Source organism: Ostrinia furnacalis, unplaced genomic scaffold, assembly GCF_004193835.3.
Source record: "Ostrinia furnacalis isolate ACB-3 unplaced genomic scaffold, ASM419383v2 OfSCF0751, whole genome shotgun sequence".
NCBI lineage: Eukaryota > Metazoa > Arthropoda > Insecta > Lepidoptera > Crambidae > Ostrinia > Ostrinia furnacalis.
The window spans coordinates 21,281-37,762 of record NW_021130990.1 but is presented as its reverse complement, the minus strand read 5'-3'; the positions used below and the strand labels follow the sequence as shown (position 1 = coordinate 37,762).

Genomic DNA, 16,482 nt, shown 5'->3' with positions numbered 1-16,482 from the left:
AATAGAATTAGATAGATGATAATGTCCGACACTAATTTGATTGATCCTTAGTCATTTAGTTTCAGGCCTCTTAAACGAACGTTAAATATTTTAGAGTATTGAAAAGAAAAAAATGTGCAGTCGAAAAACGTAGCACTACTTTTACGAATCCAACCAGTGATTATAATAATTAATACATAGAATATTGTATTTCTAACGTAAGTATATCTGTGAATTTAGTAAAAACTGCAGATATAGATCATCAAAAATAACGATGTCTTTGAGTATAAAAAGATCAAACCATTATGTATTTATAAAATAGTTTTAATCACCATTCAAGCATAGTTTTCATGTTTATAAATATCACACGTTTCTTATCTGATACTAATACTAAATAGTGTTTGATTTTAGACTGGTGTTAATAGTAAATGTAGATATTTACATAAAAATATACAGGGTGAATTTTTGAAACTGCCAAATTTATAGATACTCGTAGTGTTGAATTTTTACCACAGAATTTAGGTAATGATTTAGTTCCAACGGGACACAATTTCAACGGGACACATTTTCAATCAGACACATTCCCACGTGGACATTTCTAAGACGCAAATCATTTTCCAAATCTGATAAGGAATACATACAAACTTTTACAAGACCAACAGAGGTTTTGTCAACCACTCAACCTATATTTATATTTGCTTATTATGTTTATTTACATTCCTTTAGACAAGACCGTTTGTATTTATTATAGCACACATCATTACATTGAAACTCTATGTACACTACTTACATAGAATGCAATACATTTTTTCTAACTAGATGAATACACGGCGTATATTCGCGTATTTCTGTCGTCCAAAGAAGTACAAGCGACTACAATATTATTCGAAATAAAGTGCACCAGATATTTCAATTTGGAATATGAAATATAATACAAATCTGCTTAGCAGACGTACAAACATAGTACATGTATGTACAATAGGGATGTTTCCTGGGTCAAAAAGCAAGAGTTTTAATTAGTCCGTCAGTTAACTTATCAAAAAATACTCTACACGTATTTTTCACTTTTTCAAACTAATGAAAATTTTAAAGAGATAAAGCGCGCCAAAGTTCATAAGAAGAGGCCCGTGACGTCAATGCGTGCAAAAATGTGCCGCACGTTGTGACGTCGTGCGGAACTTCAACGAACCATAACTATGTAATTATTTGTTAGATTGACAAATAAAAATATGTGTCCAATATTTTTTGATATTAAATGACGGACTAAAAAAATTTTTTTAGGAAACTAGCCTATTAAGCCTTAACTATAACAATTTAATTTTGTCTAGCCAATGTAAGATCACAATTTCGAGCGTTTTATTATGCATAAACAACACGCTTATGAATATCAGTCTTCCTAACAAAATATCAAAATTAAATATATTACATACATTGACCAATGTAAAGCTTAGCGTAAATGTGCGTTTAGTTGTACAGAAAATCTTAAACTTACACTAATTAAGTAATCTCATTTACATAGCAGTTGTTTACCACAATTTTAAATAAGTAGCTACTAAAATCAAAAACAAATTAACGCACTGAACTATTAAGATGCTATATGGTTCAATTTGGAGCAATCATTGGAGCGACTACCTTTCACAAAGCAAACTGCGACAGAAAGTAGCCAAGTTTTCCTAAATTGCACCATATTAACCTGTGATTTTCAACCAAATTGAACTTTAAGAACACAAACAGCAACACAAGACACAAATATTTGCCTAATGCAATGTCTTTCACACAAAACAGCTATGTTATAGCACTTAAAGTCTTGTTTAACACCAGTCGTGAACACAGTCCCCGCGACAGCGCGAGCGGGTAACGTACCCGCACGACAAAGACCTTAATCATCTAAGCAAAAGTTCAATTTTGCTTAACGCCTCGATGCTCAAACTCATATTCTCCAGATCCATGATAACCCCCAACTCATTATCGCTCATCACATTCCTCAAAACACCTCTAGGGAGATCGTGGTACACTAGATATGAACTCAAAATCTTCTTCATGTCTTCCTCGCATGAACTGATTTTTCTACTGCTGGGTAGACCTAAGTATTTTCTCAAGTAGGGTATTATTTTGATCTCCCATCCGTCGAAAACGTTGCCCACTCTTTGTTTTATTGCGAGAGTGAATTCTGTGGATATGAGAGGCTCGTTTTGGACGTCTTGGCCGTCTATTTTCATCTCGTCCATGGTTCGTTTGTTGTAGTTGTCGATTTGTGATAGTAGCAACTTGATTTGCCACATGTGGTAGGTTGACGGTTCGGTTTTCATGGTTTTTATTATCTGAAAGTGATATAATAGTCAAATTAAATGATTTGTTAAAGATATCAAGTTAAATTAATCAACGATACGACAAAATGCATGTTATAAGAAAAAAAAATAGGTACGGGGTAAACAAATGCACATAATATTTGGAATACAATAGCTGTATATTAATTAAATCGTACATCAATTGTTGCCTAGTTTTACATACTACAAAATATTAATTTTCTATATCTTACCTTCAAGAAAGTCGTCCAAATAGGCAACGCGCACAATATATCCTTGACGACACACTCATATGTCACCATACTCAAGCCTTGTACGTGATCTTGCTCCTCTTTACTATATTTCCTACACATACATTGCTTCGTCATATACGGTTCGTTCTTGACACCCTTTCTTTTCTTCGATACTAGAAGACAATCCGCACAAATGTTTGTGCCAAAAGTGTGGTCTTTGTACAAGTAATGTTTAACGAAATTTCGGACTTGGTCGTCGTTGGTAAAGAGTTCAATATTGTCTGCGGTGGCCGACCAAATGTTGGCCTTGTCCAAGGTCAATGTTTGGGCCAATATTGTTAGGAATCCGTGCGGGTCGTCCAGATAAGATAGGCAGCCAGCGCGTTGTTTTATGTCTATACACCATGTGTATTCTAAGAAAGTCCTGAAAGAATACATTTTTATATTAAAATTTATAACTATTTTTTAAAAAGGTTTATTAAGGTAATTTTGATCAATAATAGAGCGAAATGATTGTTGTTTAAGTTTTAAAGGTAAGGTAAATATTAATATTTTTAATTAATTAATCAATGATAAAGTTAAATATGTAATAAATTATTGTGAAGGTAATAACCGATATCCTATCTTATCATTTGGAGTAATGATGATCATATCTTCAATGTCACAAATAAGTGTCACATCATCTATCTATATTAGTGCCTACGTCCTCGTTATAGTTATTTTACTGTGCCTTGGTACAGTTAGCATCAATTAGTTCCTGACACCCAAAGTATCCAAAAAGTTCGCAACGCATCTTTGTTTACAATAGGATAAGGTTGTATTGTAAAACTTTTGTCCACTTTGGGTGTCACGAATTATTTACGCTGACTGTACTTAAGCTAAATCCAGACGAGGAGGTCTAGACAAAGTGCAAATTACAATAGCAAACCAGTCGAAAAATGGTCGAAAGGTAAAAAGTCCTTTCTGTATGGAGTTTTGATCAAAAAGTGCAACTTGTCTAGGGGGGAGGTGAGCATTGTGGCATCAAGTAATTGCAAAATCACCCCTGATTTTGCAACAAAATGACAGTATCATGTGCTATCGATTCATACTTTACATTTAATTATGCTTAATTCAATACAACATTCATCTGTTTCCGCAATTTATTACACCGATCTTGTCGCTACAAGGAAAAATTTCCGTGCTTTTAGGCGATTTTGTGAAAAATATTATTGGCAGGTAGTTGCTAATCTATATATACGAGGGCGGCACTGAAAATTTCGGGAATCAAGGAAGTGAAACAACATTACTATTTAAAAATGTATTTATTGCTTTTAAAAGTATTCTCCGCGAAATTTGACACATTTTTCCATACACGAAACCAATAATTGAAGCAACCATTGCATTCGGAAGTTTGGGTCTCCAAAATGGCCGTTTTGTAGGCTTCCACAGCTTCTTCAGGTGATGAAAATCTCTGACCACGCAATTTATTCTTTATTTTAGGGAAAGTATAGAAATCATTAGGCCTTAGGTCGGGGCTGTACGGCGGATGGACTAATAATTCTATGTTTTCTTGCTCTAAAAACTCTTTTGTTCAGTGCGCGGTGTGAGAACTCGCATTGTCGTGATGGAGGATGATGCGGCGGTTGCAGTTCTCTTTACGGAGTTCAGAAACGACCTGTGGCAAACAAATGCTAGCATACTAATCTGCATTAACCGTTCTTTGTCCCCCAAGAGGAATAGTCGCAACATGGCCGGTTTTGGAGACAAACGTGGCCACCATTTTTTTTGCAACACTCCGTGAACGAACAATTTTTGTTGGCTTTAATTCATTTTCGAACACCCAAACTCGTGACTGGTTTTTTGTTTCGGGTTCGTACGCGTATATCCATGATTCGTCACCTGATACGATGTTGTATACAGCATTTGAGGATCCTGCATGTAATCTCCCGAGAGTTCTGACGCACCAAGTACTCATAAGATAGGCCCCCTTAATTTAATTTATTGTCCGTGGTGCATAATCTTTTTCTTAAATGTTTTAAACCTTTGTTTGTCACCTGTCATCCGCTTTGCAATGGAGGGAAGTCGAACCTTAATTTCGAACTCCTCCTATGTTCTTCTGATTAATTTCGTTGCGGGTCCAATGACAGTTTAACTTTCCCCCGGGACAAACTTGACCTTCATTGGTTGGGTTTTTGTGGCGGTCAAGCTGTAGATCCTGGCTACACAGGAGTTGCAGTGGTGGGAACGAGAGGTGGGAATAGTCCCGTTTTTTTACATTTAATTACTTACTTCAATTGGTCCCAATTGCGATCCCTCTGGAATGTGATTGGCCAATATCGGGGGTCGTTGATTTTAACTTCTTTCAGCGTATCCAACTCGGGCAATATACAAGGGGCTTGCACTTCTTTGACAACACCGCTCAAGTCTACCAGCTGAAAGAAAATAAAAATAATGTACTTCCAATATACAACATTTTGTATTTTAATTTAGCTATCTTCAAAGTTTTGCAATACTTTAGTTACTAAGTGAAAAAAAAAAGGTAGTTTATTGCTTTATAACAACCTGTAACTTAATAAACACGCGAATTGAAAAAGTAGCAGTTCTAATAGTCTGTACATCTGAAAATATAGTCCAACGATTTTGGAACGTCAAGTGCTAAATATCGGAACTAATATAAAATCTGTAAATATCATCATTTTAGTGGACAATTCAGTGTTGTACAATGTGACAAAGCAAAAAATGAGAATTAACAACCCAGTATTAACAGTAGCGCCCTCCTGTCAATGTCATATCTGGGACACCAGAGTTGTCCAACTATACTGATTTTATCATCATCATCAACAGCCCTTTACAGTCCACTGCTGGACTATGAGCCTCCTCTATTACTATAGTGGAGGGTTTTGCCATAATCCCCACGCTTAGAAGGCGGGGTTGGAGATCGCAGTTTAAAATATTGATGTTTTTCAGAAAGCGCTGCTGCCCGTTCTCTATTTGATGTGTAGTCCTTAAGTCTCCTCTGATACTGATTTATTGAAGAGTATTCAACTAACCTGTACGTGCGCGTAACAAATCTTCCCGTTGCTTATATCCCGCGGCAGTATCAGTCGAGGTTCCACGGCCAACACATACAAATGTCTGAACGCCTGCAAGTGATACCTGTAAAATAATTTCAAGTTAATAATTACCTGGATACGCTAAATACACACAAAAAAATAAGCACAATATAATAATAACGAAGAAATTTATTACGGACAGATTAATTGAATATGTTAGTTATTGATAAGTTATTACTAGCTAATAGGGATGTTTCCTGGGTCAAAAAGCAAGAGTTTTAATTAGTCCGTCAGTTAACTTATCAAAAAATACTCTACACGTATTTTTCACTTTTGCAAACTAATGAAAATTTAAAGAGATAAAGCGCGCCAAAGTTCATAAGAAGAGGCCCGTGACGTCAATGCTTGCATAAAAGTGCCGCACGTTGTGACGTCGTGCGGAACTTCAACGCACCATAACTATGTACATAATTATTTGTTAGATTGACAAATAAAAATATATGTGTCCAATATTATTTGATATTAAACATGACGGACTAAAAAAATTTTTTTAGGAAACTAGCCTATTCTTGATATACACATGATCTATCGACATTTATATCGATCGACATAATAATTTCAGCAGAGTATATTTCTTTCCGAAGAGTAGCGATAAATCTTTTTGCTTATTTGAGTTACATAGAAAGAGACAGAAAACAACACGGATTTGTCTATTGTGTTTGTAACATGCCTGTTATCTTCGCTATGAGTGGGGAACTTGGGGAAGAAAGCAGCCAGTAATGCAGCTATCGCCGTGGGGGTCGTGCTCAATGTGGCCCGGCCTCCTCCCAGGAACAGGAGACCGATGGTGCAGTGTACCGCCATCTAAAATATAAAATAAATGAGTTCAGTCACCATGATTTTTATAAAAGACATAATAATGTACAAAATGAAATGACATTAAAATTAGTAACACACGACGTAAGTTGAAACCAGTGATTAGTGGTTTTAATTTACGTCGTCGATAATTTTCTTATTAATCAGTAAGCCTTGAATACCCAATTGCTTAACTGTAAAATTGGATTATTTTCAAATGAATATATTTGTAGTTCATCAGTCTTTGACTTGGCGAGCAACTGTTGCCGAAATTCAGTATAAATTATGCTAATTCAAACGTCAACCCTAGCACTGTGGCGTTCTACGTAGTTGTCATAGATTTTGTAAAAATAAACCAACTTCGTAACAAGAATGCATACCTAGGTAGTTTGAATTGCAGTCACTCTACACTACAGCCACGAGTGTAAAAACGTATACAACCCTTTATTCTGTCAAACGCTTTGTTTAACTGACTTTATCGTACGTTATGAACTGTCAAATGATTAAGATTGCTTTACACAATTCCACCTCTGTGTAATAAGGTTTAAATTACAATAGACATTATACCTGAGTGGCGGGTGACGCGGCGGCGGACGGCACGCGTTAACAACCCGTTATTTATTCCGCTGTGACTTACTTGACTTATGTCCTATGTCCCTTAAGGGCAGAGGGCGTCCACAACAGTCCTCCATCGCGTTCGGTCTTGAGCTACGCGTTTGATCTCGCTCCAAGCCTTGCCGATCTTCTACGCCTCGTCTGCCACAGTGCGCCGCCAAGTTTGCTTTGGGCGACCACGTTTGCGTTTTCCTTGGGGGTTCCAATTCAGAGCCTATTTGGGGATGTGATCGGGATCCCTTCGGAGAGTGTGGCCAATTCAGTTCCACTTGCGGCGCTTGATCTGCTGGTCGATCGGAATTTCGTGGCAGCGTTCTAATAGCTCGACGTTGGAGATTTTATTTCGCTGTTCGTTCGTTCGTTTCAGCCAAATGACGTCCACAGCTGGACAAAGGTTTCCCCCAAGGTTTTCCACAATGAACGGTCCTGCGCTGCCCGCATCCAGGCTCTTCCCGCGACCTTTACCAGATCGTCGGTCCACCTAGTAGGAGGCCTGCCCACGCTACGTCTTCCAGCCCGTGGTCGCCACTCGAGAACCTTCCTGCCCCAACGGCCATCGTCTCTACGAGCTATGTGCCCCGCCCACTGCCACTTGATTTTAGCAATTCTGCGATGCGCCAATGTGCGTTGCCAGTGATGGTATACGGATCTGAGACGTGGTCGCTTACTATGGGCCTCATAAGAAGGCTCAAGGTCACCCAAAAGGCGATGGAGCGGGCTATGCTCGGAGTTTCCCTGCGTGATCGAATCAGAAATGAGGAGATCCGCAGGAGAACCAAAGTAACTCGAGACCTTATTCCGCTGTAATAAGGTTTAAATTCCAATAGACATTATACCTGTCCGCCATGCGTGAGAGTGGGCGTGGCCGGCGTGGCGGGTGACGCGGCTGCGGACGGCACGCGCGCCCGCATACGACGACACACACGCAACACTTGGATGTCGCCTCGCCCCGCCATTATCTGGGAAATATAATAAGTAGTAACGTAGTTGTCAGACAAAAAAGAAATAATGTCCCGACTCCCGTATTTTATGACCTTGCGCAATTATATGAAACAACACTCAATACGCTTCTGTGATAGACTGGTCAAAATATTTAAATTCAACCAATAAAAAGCCTTGATCTATATTTGTAGTTAAAAACTTGATTCCGTTGAATAGAGTTAAGCATCGTTCTGATACGAACCTGCGCCATGCGTATATTGTACCTACAACTTACAAGTTTCAAACGTAATTGTTTCATTCTAAAATCATAGCATTTCAATTCTCTAAAACTACGAACCAATGCTGAAAACTTGACACAATATCAATTTGTTTAGGAGCGCTATGGCTATAGGCTATTTTTATTTTTATATTATTTTTATCAGTGTATTTTCTCCTTTCCTCTTTATCATAAATATCTTAATCTATTTAGTTATATTTATGTACTTAAACTCACCACACCCCAACCGTCACGTTGACGTGTTACGCGCGTTCTTTCGTCCTTAGGCTATAGCTGAAAATCAGTGGTTTGCTTTTAAGTAAACCAATTACTGAGCTATTGCCGTTTTGCATTGCTGCGACACACATTTCTGTATAAAGTGTGTAGGGTCATTCCATGACAAATGTTACCGAGGGTGAAAAACTAAATATGTTCTTTTCGCATTAAATCTGATGAATTTTGAAAGTAAACATTCCAAATTATAATGTGCAACAAAAAAAATCTGAAAGAAACAAGTAATTTTTAAGTTATTAGTCTTCAAAGTCTATACTTAAGTCAACTGTCTGAATGATCATTTTCTCTCCTAATTATTAGTAATACGATTTAAAAAAAAACTATCAATCTGTGAAACGTTTTGCCACTACATGATTCGAGGGTATTTATCATAGTATTGGTAGATAACGTCTTAGTCCCAAAAAAATTGATAATCATCAAGTTTTAAGTGTGTTTTCTTGTTACTTCGGCGATGTAACACCCGAAACAGAAAAACAGGTATTTGTTTTATTACTGTACCTTACACATGGATTAGGTTAACAATATTTGGTAAAAGTAAGGTCATGGTAGTAATGATTTCAAATACTAACTAATATCTGAGCATGATACTAATTTAGTATGTTTCTTTCATGATTAAAAACTGTAACACCCGAAACGTTTCGGATATTACATTTTTATTTATGTGTCAATATTGTGTGTATATTGCTTGGAGAAGTGAAAAAGTATTACTGTGAGGGTCCTTTGACCTCCCACTAGCGCTGGAATCAGAAAAGGAGTCATATTTCTCAATTTAAGACTTTTTTGAAATGTCGACTTAACACTAAAATTAAGGTATTGCTAAAAAGTGTCGATGTTTGACATTTCCAATAAATATCGTAATTAGAAATTAAAGTAATGCTATTTCAAGCCAAAAACAATGGAAAAAGCTATATTCTGAGGAAAAATTAAACTTGAAATTTGTATATTTTTTAAAAAAAGCTGCTTCGTAATTTCAAACCGGAATTCGCTCTAATTGTGTTTATTTGTTGTACTTTTTATTTTGTAGTACCTAGCTACTAATAAAACATCGATTTTATCGATAAAACGCGTTGAATTTTCGTACTCGTAACACCCGAAACAAAACCATTGTAACACCCGAAACAAAGAAGAAATTTATAAAAAAATAGTAAAACGTTTTATTTAACAGTGATTGTATGTTACATGGTTTGTAAATTTCATACTTTAGAAGTCCTGTAAGTTTTAGGTATGATTCCTTAAGAAAATTCGCTAAATCTCGAGTAAATGCAGCGACAGTCGGAACATAGAGGCAAAATGTCGTAACGCCCGAAACGCACACTTTTCGACTCATATTTTCGTTATCCTACATTCTAAGCTGTACAAACTTTATTATTTAAATAAAACAACTAAAAACGGACAGATTAAGGCACTAACATTATTAAAATACTATTTCAAAATACATAAAATTGTTGAATATGTGTGTACGAACGTAACACCCGAAACGATGGAATGACCCTGTACCTATATTGTATGTCATAATGATTTTTTTTTTCTTTTTATATCTGTCTTACCATACCATGTCATATTGTCCTGAGGGTACTATTTTGTCCTACTTTTGGTACTTTCTGTTTGTAATGTGTGTTTCTGTTATGCAAATAAACGTTTTATCTATCTATCTATCTATCTATGGGATTCACTCACCAGTTGGAGCTACTAACGTTTCGACGGTAACGCTAACTGGTGGTCGCACGCAAATAAAGTAGGCCTAATTACCAAATTTACAGATATGAAAAAGATTTTATTACGTTGCACAAAAGTGATACAGTCCCAGAAATAAAAATACAAGAATAACAATTTCCTTACCATGCCAGCAGCTAGCAGGCACACACAAAGACAGGCTTCCAGCGTAGACCTCCCAGCTAACTCCGCGACGCTCTTGGCACCTAAAGCCAGGAATAATCTGACGAAATGCATCACAGCGTCTCTCGCGTCCTCATCGCCGGAGCCGGCGAAACGCAGGCCGACTGCGAAACACGCGCCCGCTATTATGTTGCAATACGCTTGGCTGGAATGGATGGTAATAGGAATTTTAGTACTTCGAAGAAAAAAAAAGATATAAGGATGGGTTGCACCATCTTAGTTTAACTTTAACAAACGTCAAAAATCTTTCAAATTCCATACAAAAAAGATATAAGGCACCATCTTAAGTTAACTTTAACAAACGTCAAAAATCTTTCAAACTCCATACAAAAAGCACCCGTTATCGTTATATTAACGTTTTAAGTTAGGTGTTGCAACTCGGCCTAAGTAAAATAAGTACACCGCACAATCTATATACAGTGTGAGTCACGTTAAAGTGTACATATGAAAATAGATGAAACTAGACCTATTTTTATCGACAAAAAAGAGGTCAAAAATTTTTTGAGTTTTTTTTTTAATTTTTTATAGAATTTTTTTTCTTCCAATTACTTACTGTAAAGAAAACGTAATAACTTTTAAACTAAGAGGTATATCCTGATAAAATAAAAATAGTAATAATGCTAAATAACAGGCAATACTAAAAAAATACATAAAATACACAAAAAATGCCAACAAATAATAAAAAATGACACTTTTTGAAAAAAATCTGCTTTTAAATTCGTGTTTTTTTGGTTATTTGATAAATTTCTCCAAAAAATGCCCCTATAACCGGTAGTTTTTATTACTTTATATTATTCTCTATTGTTTTACCTTCGTAAAACCAAAAATTGCATGTCTCTATCCCTATCACAACGTTTGCAATGATCGTTTGAACTAAGCCTCTCCGGGCGCGCCATTCAACGCTTCGTTAACAACGAAACTGAAAATGACTCTAGATTTGTTATTTTGATAAAGACAAGTTAGATTTCAAATAAAAACAAAAGATTTCGAAGTAAAATAAGCATTTTAGTTAAAATTAAAATTGTCTCTACCTGTAGCGGAGAATAATGTAGTGGCAGGCCTTTGTTCAAACGATCATAGCAAATGTTGTGATAGGGATAGGGACATGCGATTTTTGGTTTTACGAAGGTAATACGATAGAGAATAATATAAAATAATAAAAACCACCGGTTATAGGGGCATTTTTTGGAGAAATTTATCAAATAACCAAAAAAACACGAATTTAAAAGCAATTTTTTTTTCAAAAAGTATCATTTTTTATTATTTGTTGGCATTTTTTGTGTATTTTATGTATTTTTTTAGTATCGCCTGTTATTTACCATTATTATTGTTCTTATTTTATCAGGATATACCGCTTAGTTTAAAAGTTATTACGTTTTCTTTACAATAAGTAATTGGACGAAAAAAATAATCTATAAAAATTTTAAAAAAAATCTCAAAAATTTTTTGACCTCTTTTTTGTCGATAAAAATAGGTCTAGTTTCATCTATTTTCATATGTACACTTTAACGTGACTCACACTGTATATAAAAATGAAACCCGTTTTCCGTTGTCACGACATAACATGAAAACGGCTTGACCGATTTGGCTGATTTTTTTTTGTAGTTTTCTAATACTCTGTACAAGGTTTTTACGGAAAAAAATATAAAGAAAATCTCTACGCTAAGGCGGTACGTAGTTCGCCGGGTCAGCTAGTATAATATAAAAGAAAAGAAAGGAGTCAAAGTAGTTTTGAACGATCAAAAAAGTTATGAATTCTTGCTAAAACATAAATCTTAATTCACTGCCATGAAATTTATGGGTACCTCATAAAAAAAGGTTAGTGTCTCATAAATTATTTTAATAATATGTCACTATTCGTCATTTCCCGCAATCGAATTGGAAAATATTATATTGAAAGCTTCTAGTTTGTTAAATATTCCAGAATTACAAGTCTTCAAACTTTGAAAAAGCTTGGTTGAGAAGGTTTATTTTTATGACTTTTTGGCATTTCCAGTGTAATAATTGAATGAGATTTATACTCACTTCATGGCTTCATAATCGATGTGGTCCTCAGTCGGCTTCACGAAACAGTACGGCTTTATTGAAGCGGGCACTTGTTCTTCTATCCATTCCTCCGTCGCTTCGATACTGTCCCACAGTACTAACCCTATAACATATTGATATTAAACTTAGCAGTTTAACTTCCAAAATTCATATTGCCAACCATAATGAACTAAAAGAGACACTGTCAAGGTTGCAGCTTCTCACTGATCACAGCTATGAGTTGTTAGGTTTTTTCCCCCTTAATCTTGAGGCCATAACAGTTTTTAACAGGAAAAAAGGGGGTGTAAGTTACTCTCATGAGCTGGAAGGCTGATGTTTGCACTACATTTAGACAGGGTCTGACGCTTCCGTCTTACCTGAGTGTATTGGTGGAAAATCATCTTGATCAAGGATTCGGTGTACCAGGTAACTTCCAGATACATATTAGGTATTTAGTGGCCCAAGAAGATTTTACCTCAAAGTACGATTCTTAGAATGGGTAGTTCAAGTCCTACGAAGACCAGCTGGTAGACATGCATTGGTATCGCTCGCGCGTAATTATGTTGCTGTCGCGCTCGCACACTCACTGCGGGCGCCCGTCGCACAGTCGCGACAGCAATATAATTACGCGCGAGCGATAAGGATGGGTAGCTTGGGGTCATTGGACAAAATTCTACGTGCTCACGGACCAGACTATAGTCGAGCTGGTAGGCGGTGGCGGGCGCCCGCAGCCGCCGCGTTGTCGGAGCGCGGTACACAGTGACGGCTCACCTCGCGCTATGATCCGCAGCATGAGCAGGTCGGGCCGCACGTAGTCAGCTGGCAGCCGCCGCGTTGTCGGAGCGCGGTACACAGTGACGGCTCACCTCGCGCTATGATCCGCAGCATGAGCAGGTCGGGCCGCACGTAATTATATTGCTGTCGCGACTGTGCGACGGGCGCCCGCAGTGAGTGTGCGAGCGTGACAGCAACATAATTACGCGCGAGCGATAAGGATGGGTAGCTTGGGGTCATTGGACAAAATTGTACGTGCTCCCGGACCAGACTATAGTCGAGCTGGTAGCCGCCGCGTTGTTGGAGCACGGTGCATAGTGACGTCTCACCTCGCGCTATGATCCGCAGCATGAGCAGGTCGGGCCGCACGTAGTCGAGCTGGTAGGCGGTGGCGGGCGCCCGCAGCCAACCGGCCAGCGCCGCGTTGTTGGACCGCAGATACATGAGCCCGAGGGCGACCGTAGCCCCTGGAGACGTCACGTCAAGATTTACAGTTTGCCCCTCGCGGATTGCGAACGAGCCCTGCTTGTATTTTTCTCTTTGGGCACCTATGAAACGGATTGGTTTTATTTTTTAGTCTTCTTTCAGTCTGCCGCTCGATTGTTATCGTGAAAATGTCAGATTTAATTTTGATGAAACACAAAACAAGATTTTATTGCAAATTCTGATGATGATATGATACTGCAAAAATACCTAATCTGTTAATCGACATAATTTGTGATCCATGGTCATGGTCAATATGCCGTTGTCCAGTGTCAGTTTAAAAATGATACGACAATTCGAAAGTAAACGTCAGATTAGCGTTACGCGATTAAGCAAGTGCAAATATCTAGTGTCTTATTGATGAGTTTATATCTTCCAAGTTTATAAACACCTTAAACAGCCTTACCAGTGAGCGGGTGTTTGTCTCCTCCCAGCATATAAGTGCGAAGTCTCTGCGCAATGTGATCGGGCGCGTTGGAACCTGCGCGTACGCACACGAATCCCAATGCTAGTCCTGCGGCTAAAGCGTAGCCTTCACGTTCTACGCAGTTTTCCATCTCAGGCCCTGGGGGCTTACCTGATGGAAATATGTTTGTCAAATTAAAATCTATTAGTATGTAGGCCTTTTCTATGGCAGGGCACATATACACGTATCAAATATAACTTGTCCACTTCAGTATAACATATCGCCTGAGGCTGAGTATAAGTGGCATATCAGCCCAGATCAGTCCGTGTTAATAACGGTTTTAAACACCAAATTATGAATATGTTATTCAGTTTTACAGATAACAATTAAACGTAACTATTTTCTCAGCTGTAACTCTTGAGGCGTTATAGCGGCGTCACAAGCGTAGTCTCAAAAAACTTTATCATTAATTAATACTAGCTTTCCGCCCGCGGCTTCGCCCGCGTGGAATTTTGTCTGTCACAGAAAAACTTTATCGCGCGCGTCCCTGTTTCAAAAACCGGGATAAAAACTATCCTATGTTCTTTCCCGGGACTCAAACTATCTCTATGCCAAATTTCATCAAAATCGGTTGCGAGGTTTAAGCGGGAAAGCGTAACAGACAGACAGACAGACTTTCGCATTTATAATATTAGTTGGGATAAACATTACCTCAGCGGGTTTGATAAGTTCAATCAATAAATTAATATGAATGAATGAACAAGTTCGTTCGTTTCATCCAAATGACGTCCACTGCTGGACAAAGGCCTCCTCCAAGGATTTCCACAACGTCTTTTATTAGTAACAAGTGACAACTACAGCATCGTCATATTCGACCTAGCATTTTGCGACTAGCTCGATACAAGTTTCGTTTACTCACCGATTTCATTCAACAACACTTGCGCGTAATGTATATGGCCAGTGTCCTGGTATATCAGGCCAACGCCAAGCAAAGCGGCCACCAGGATGTTCTGTTGGATGTCCAGTTCTATAGATGTGGGGGGTAGGAGCGGTTCTAAGTGTATGCTCATCATTTTAGTAGCCTGGACATCCATTGTTCCTGTAAGATAGATAATATTATTCATTGATTGACGTATTTTACAAAAGGATCGCAAAATTATCATCTGAGTGGTTATTTTCATCTCAATTTTTCCATATGTAATGGTTAAAACATACAATCATTTATCTTTGTCAACGAAATGTTAAACATTACTTTATTTTTACTAAAATGCTGCAGTAACTTTCAATAAAGTGAAATCATCCAGCTCAAAATTCCCATTTACATCAAATTTATCTTTTGACACATAAAAATATAATATCGACAAATATTACTAAGGTAAGGGACACATATAAAAAGTCCAAATTGTTAGTGAATCAGCTACTTCCTGTAATAAAAAATCACGGTTCTTATGTGATATTGTTCAATATTTAATGAAACAACGTTTTGTCCGGTAAAAATACTCCATTTTATTTCAACTACCACAGACAGTGACGACATAGTTTTTAATTTTAGAGATTATTAGAATTGGGTTTAAGTAAATGAACAAATTAAACAGATACCGTAAGATTATTCCACCTTGTTCACTTGGGTGAAAAAAGAAAAAATGGAAATTTTAGCCTTAATTTCACCTCTGAAGTGATATCACGCGGGTGAACTAGGTAAAATAATCCTCAAGTAAAAACTAACCTCTATAAGTAGCGGCGAGCCCTAACAGCAACCCCACACTGATCATCTCGTGGCACTTGACTAAGTATTCATACATGTTCATGAAGGGCATATCTCGCAAGTGGCCGTTGAGACCTAGAGCCATGAGGAAGCCGGCGTGCTCTGTTGACATTTCTTGGGTTCCCTGGAAAAAACATGGGTTTCATAGCTTTTACAATATTAGAGGTACTATTGTGTTTTGGCAGTTGGAGATAAGATGGTCAGTTCCTATATGATTGAAGATTCTAGGTGAAGCTCTCCAGGAGATAAGGAACTTCTCTATTGTGAATAAAGAAACATTTTCAACCTTTGAATTAATGGTGACTGGTTCTCTCGTAAGGGTATAAAAAACCAGGGTGCCAGTCTGTACTCGAATTCTGTTTGCGTATTCGAATCGCCATTAAAAGATTTAGTACGAAAACTGCAACAGCGCCCTTGTGAACGTGTCGTAAAGTGAACTTAATATGAGAAATGGTTGCACGAAACATATTTTGAGAATTAAAACTGTAACGTTATCGTTTAATTCGAAGATTGAGTATCGAATTTTGTCGAATACGCAAACGATTCGAAGACGAAAGTTGTTCATGCTAGAGGTACTGGTGTCTTTAATGAATCGCCATAGGAGTCTGATATTTCATA

At 37.5% G+C, this 16,482-nt stretch overlaps 1 protein-coding gene across 2 annotated transcripts in view; it reads right to left on the bottom strand.

The window, feature by feature from the left end:
- Positions 1 to 1,213: 1,213 nt before the first annotated feature.
- Positions 1,214 to 16,482, bottom strand: part of shtd (anaphase promoting complex subunit 1) — a 29,872-nt gene continuing 14,603 nt past the window's right edge. The window contains exons 13-24 of one of the 2 annotated variants that reach the window (XM_028300541.1): positions 15,826 to 15,988; positions 15,019 to 15,198; positions 14,100 to 14,270; positions 13,540 to 13,677; positions 12,437 to 12,560; positions 10,355 to 10,556; positions 7,860 to 7,982; positions 6,284 to 6,417; positions 5,551 to 5,656; positions 4,790 to 4,932; positions 2,519 to 2,942; positions 1,214 to 2,300 (exon numbers count right to left, since the gene is read on the bottom strand). In XM_028300541.1, the coding sequence (XP_028156342.1) occupies positions 1,863 to 2,300; positions 2,519 to 2,942; positions 4,790 to 4,932; positions 5,551 to 5,656; positions 6,284 to 6,417; positions 7,860 to 7,982; positions 10,355 to 10,556; positions 12,437 to 12,560; positions 13,540 to 13,677; positions 14,100 to 14,270; positions 15,019 to 15,198; positions 15,826 to 15,988 (2,346 nt within the window). In that variant the 3' untranslated portion in view covers positions 1,214 to 1,862. Of the gene's footprint in view, positions 2,301 to 2,518; positions 2,943 to 4,789; positions 4,933 to 5,550; positions 5,657 to 6,283; positions 6,418 to 7,859; positions 7,983 to 10,354; positions 10,557 to 12,436; positions 12,561 to 13,539; positions 13,759 to 14,099; positions 14,271 to 15,018; positions 15,199 to 15,825; positions 15,989 to 16,482 lie in introns of both variants that reach the window. The other variant, XM_028300539.1, reaches the window with a different exon arrangement.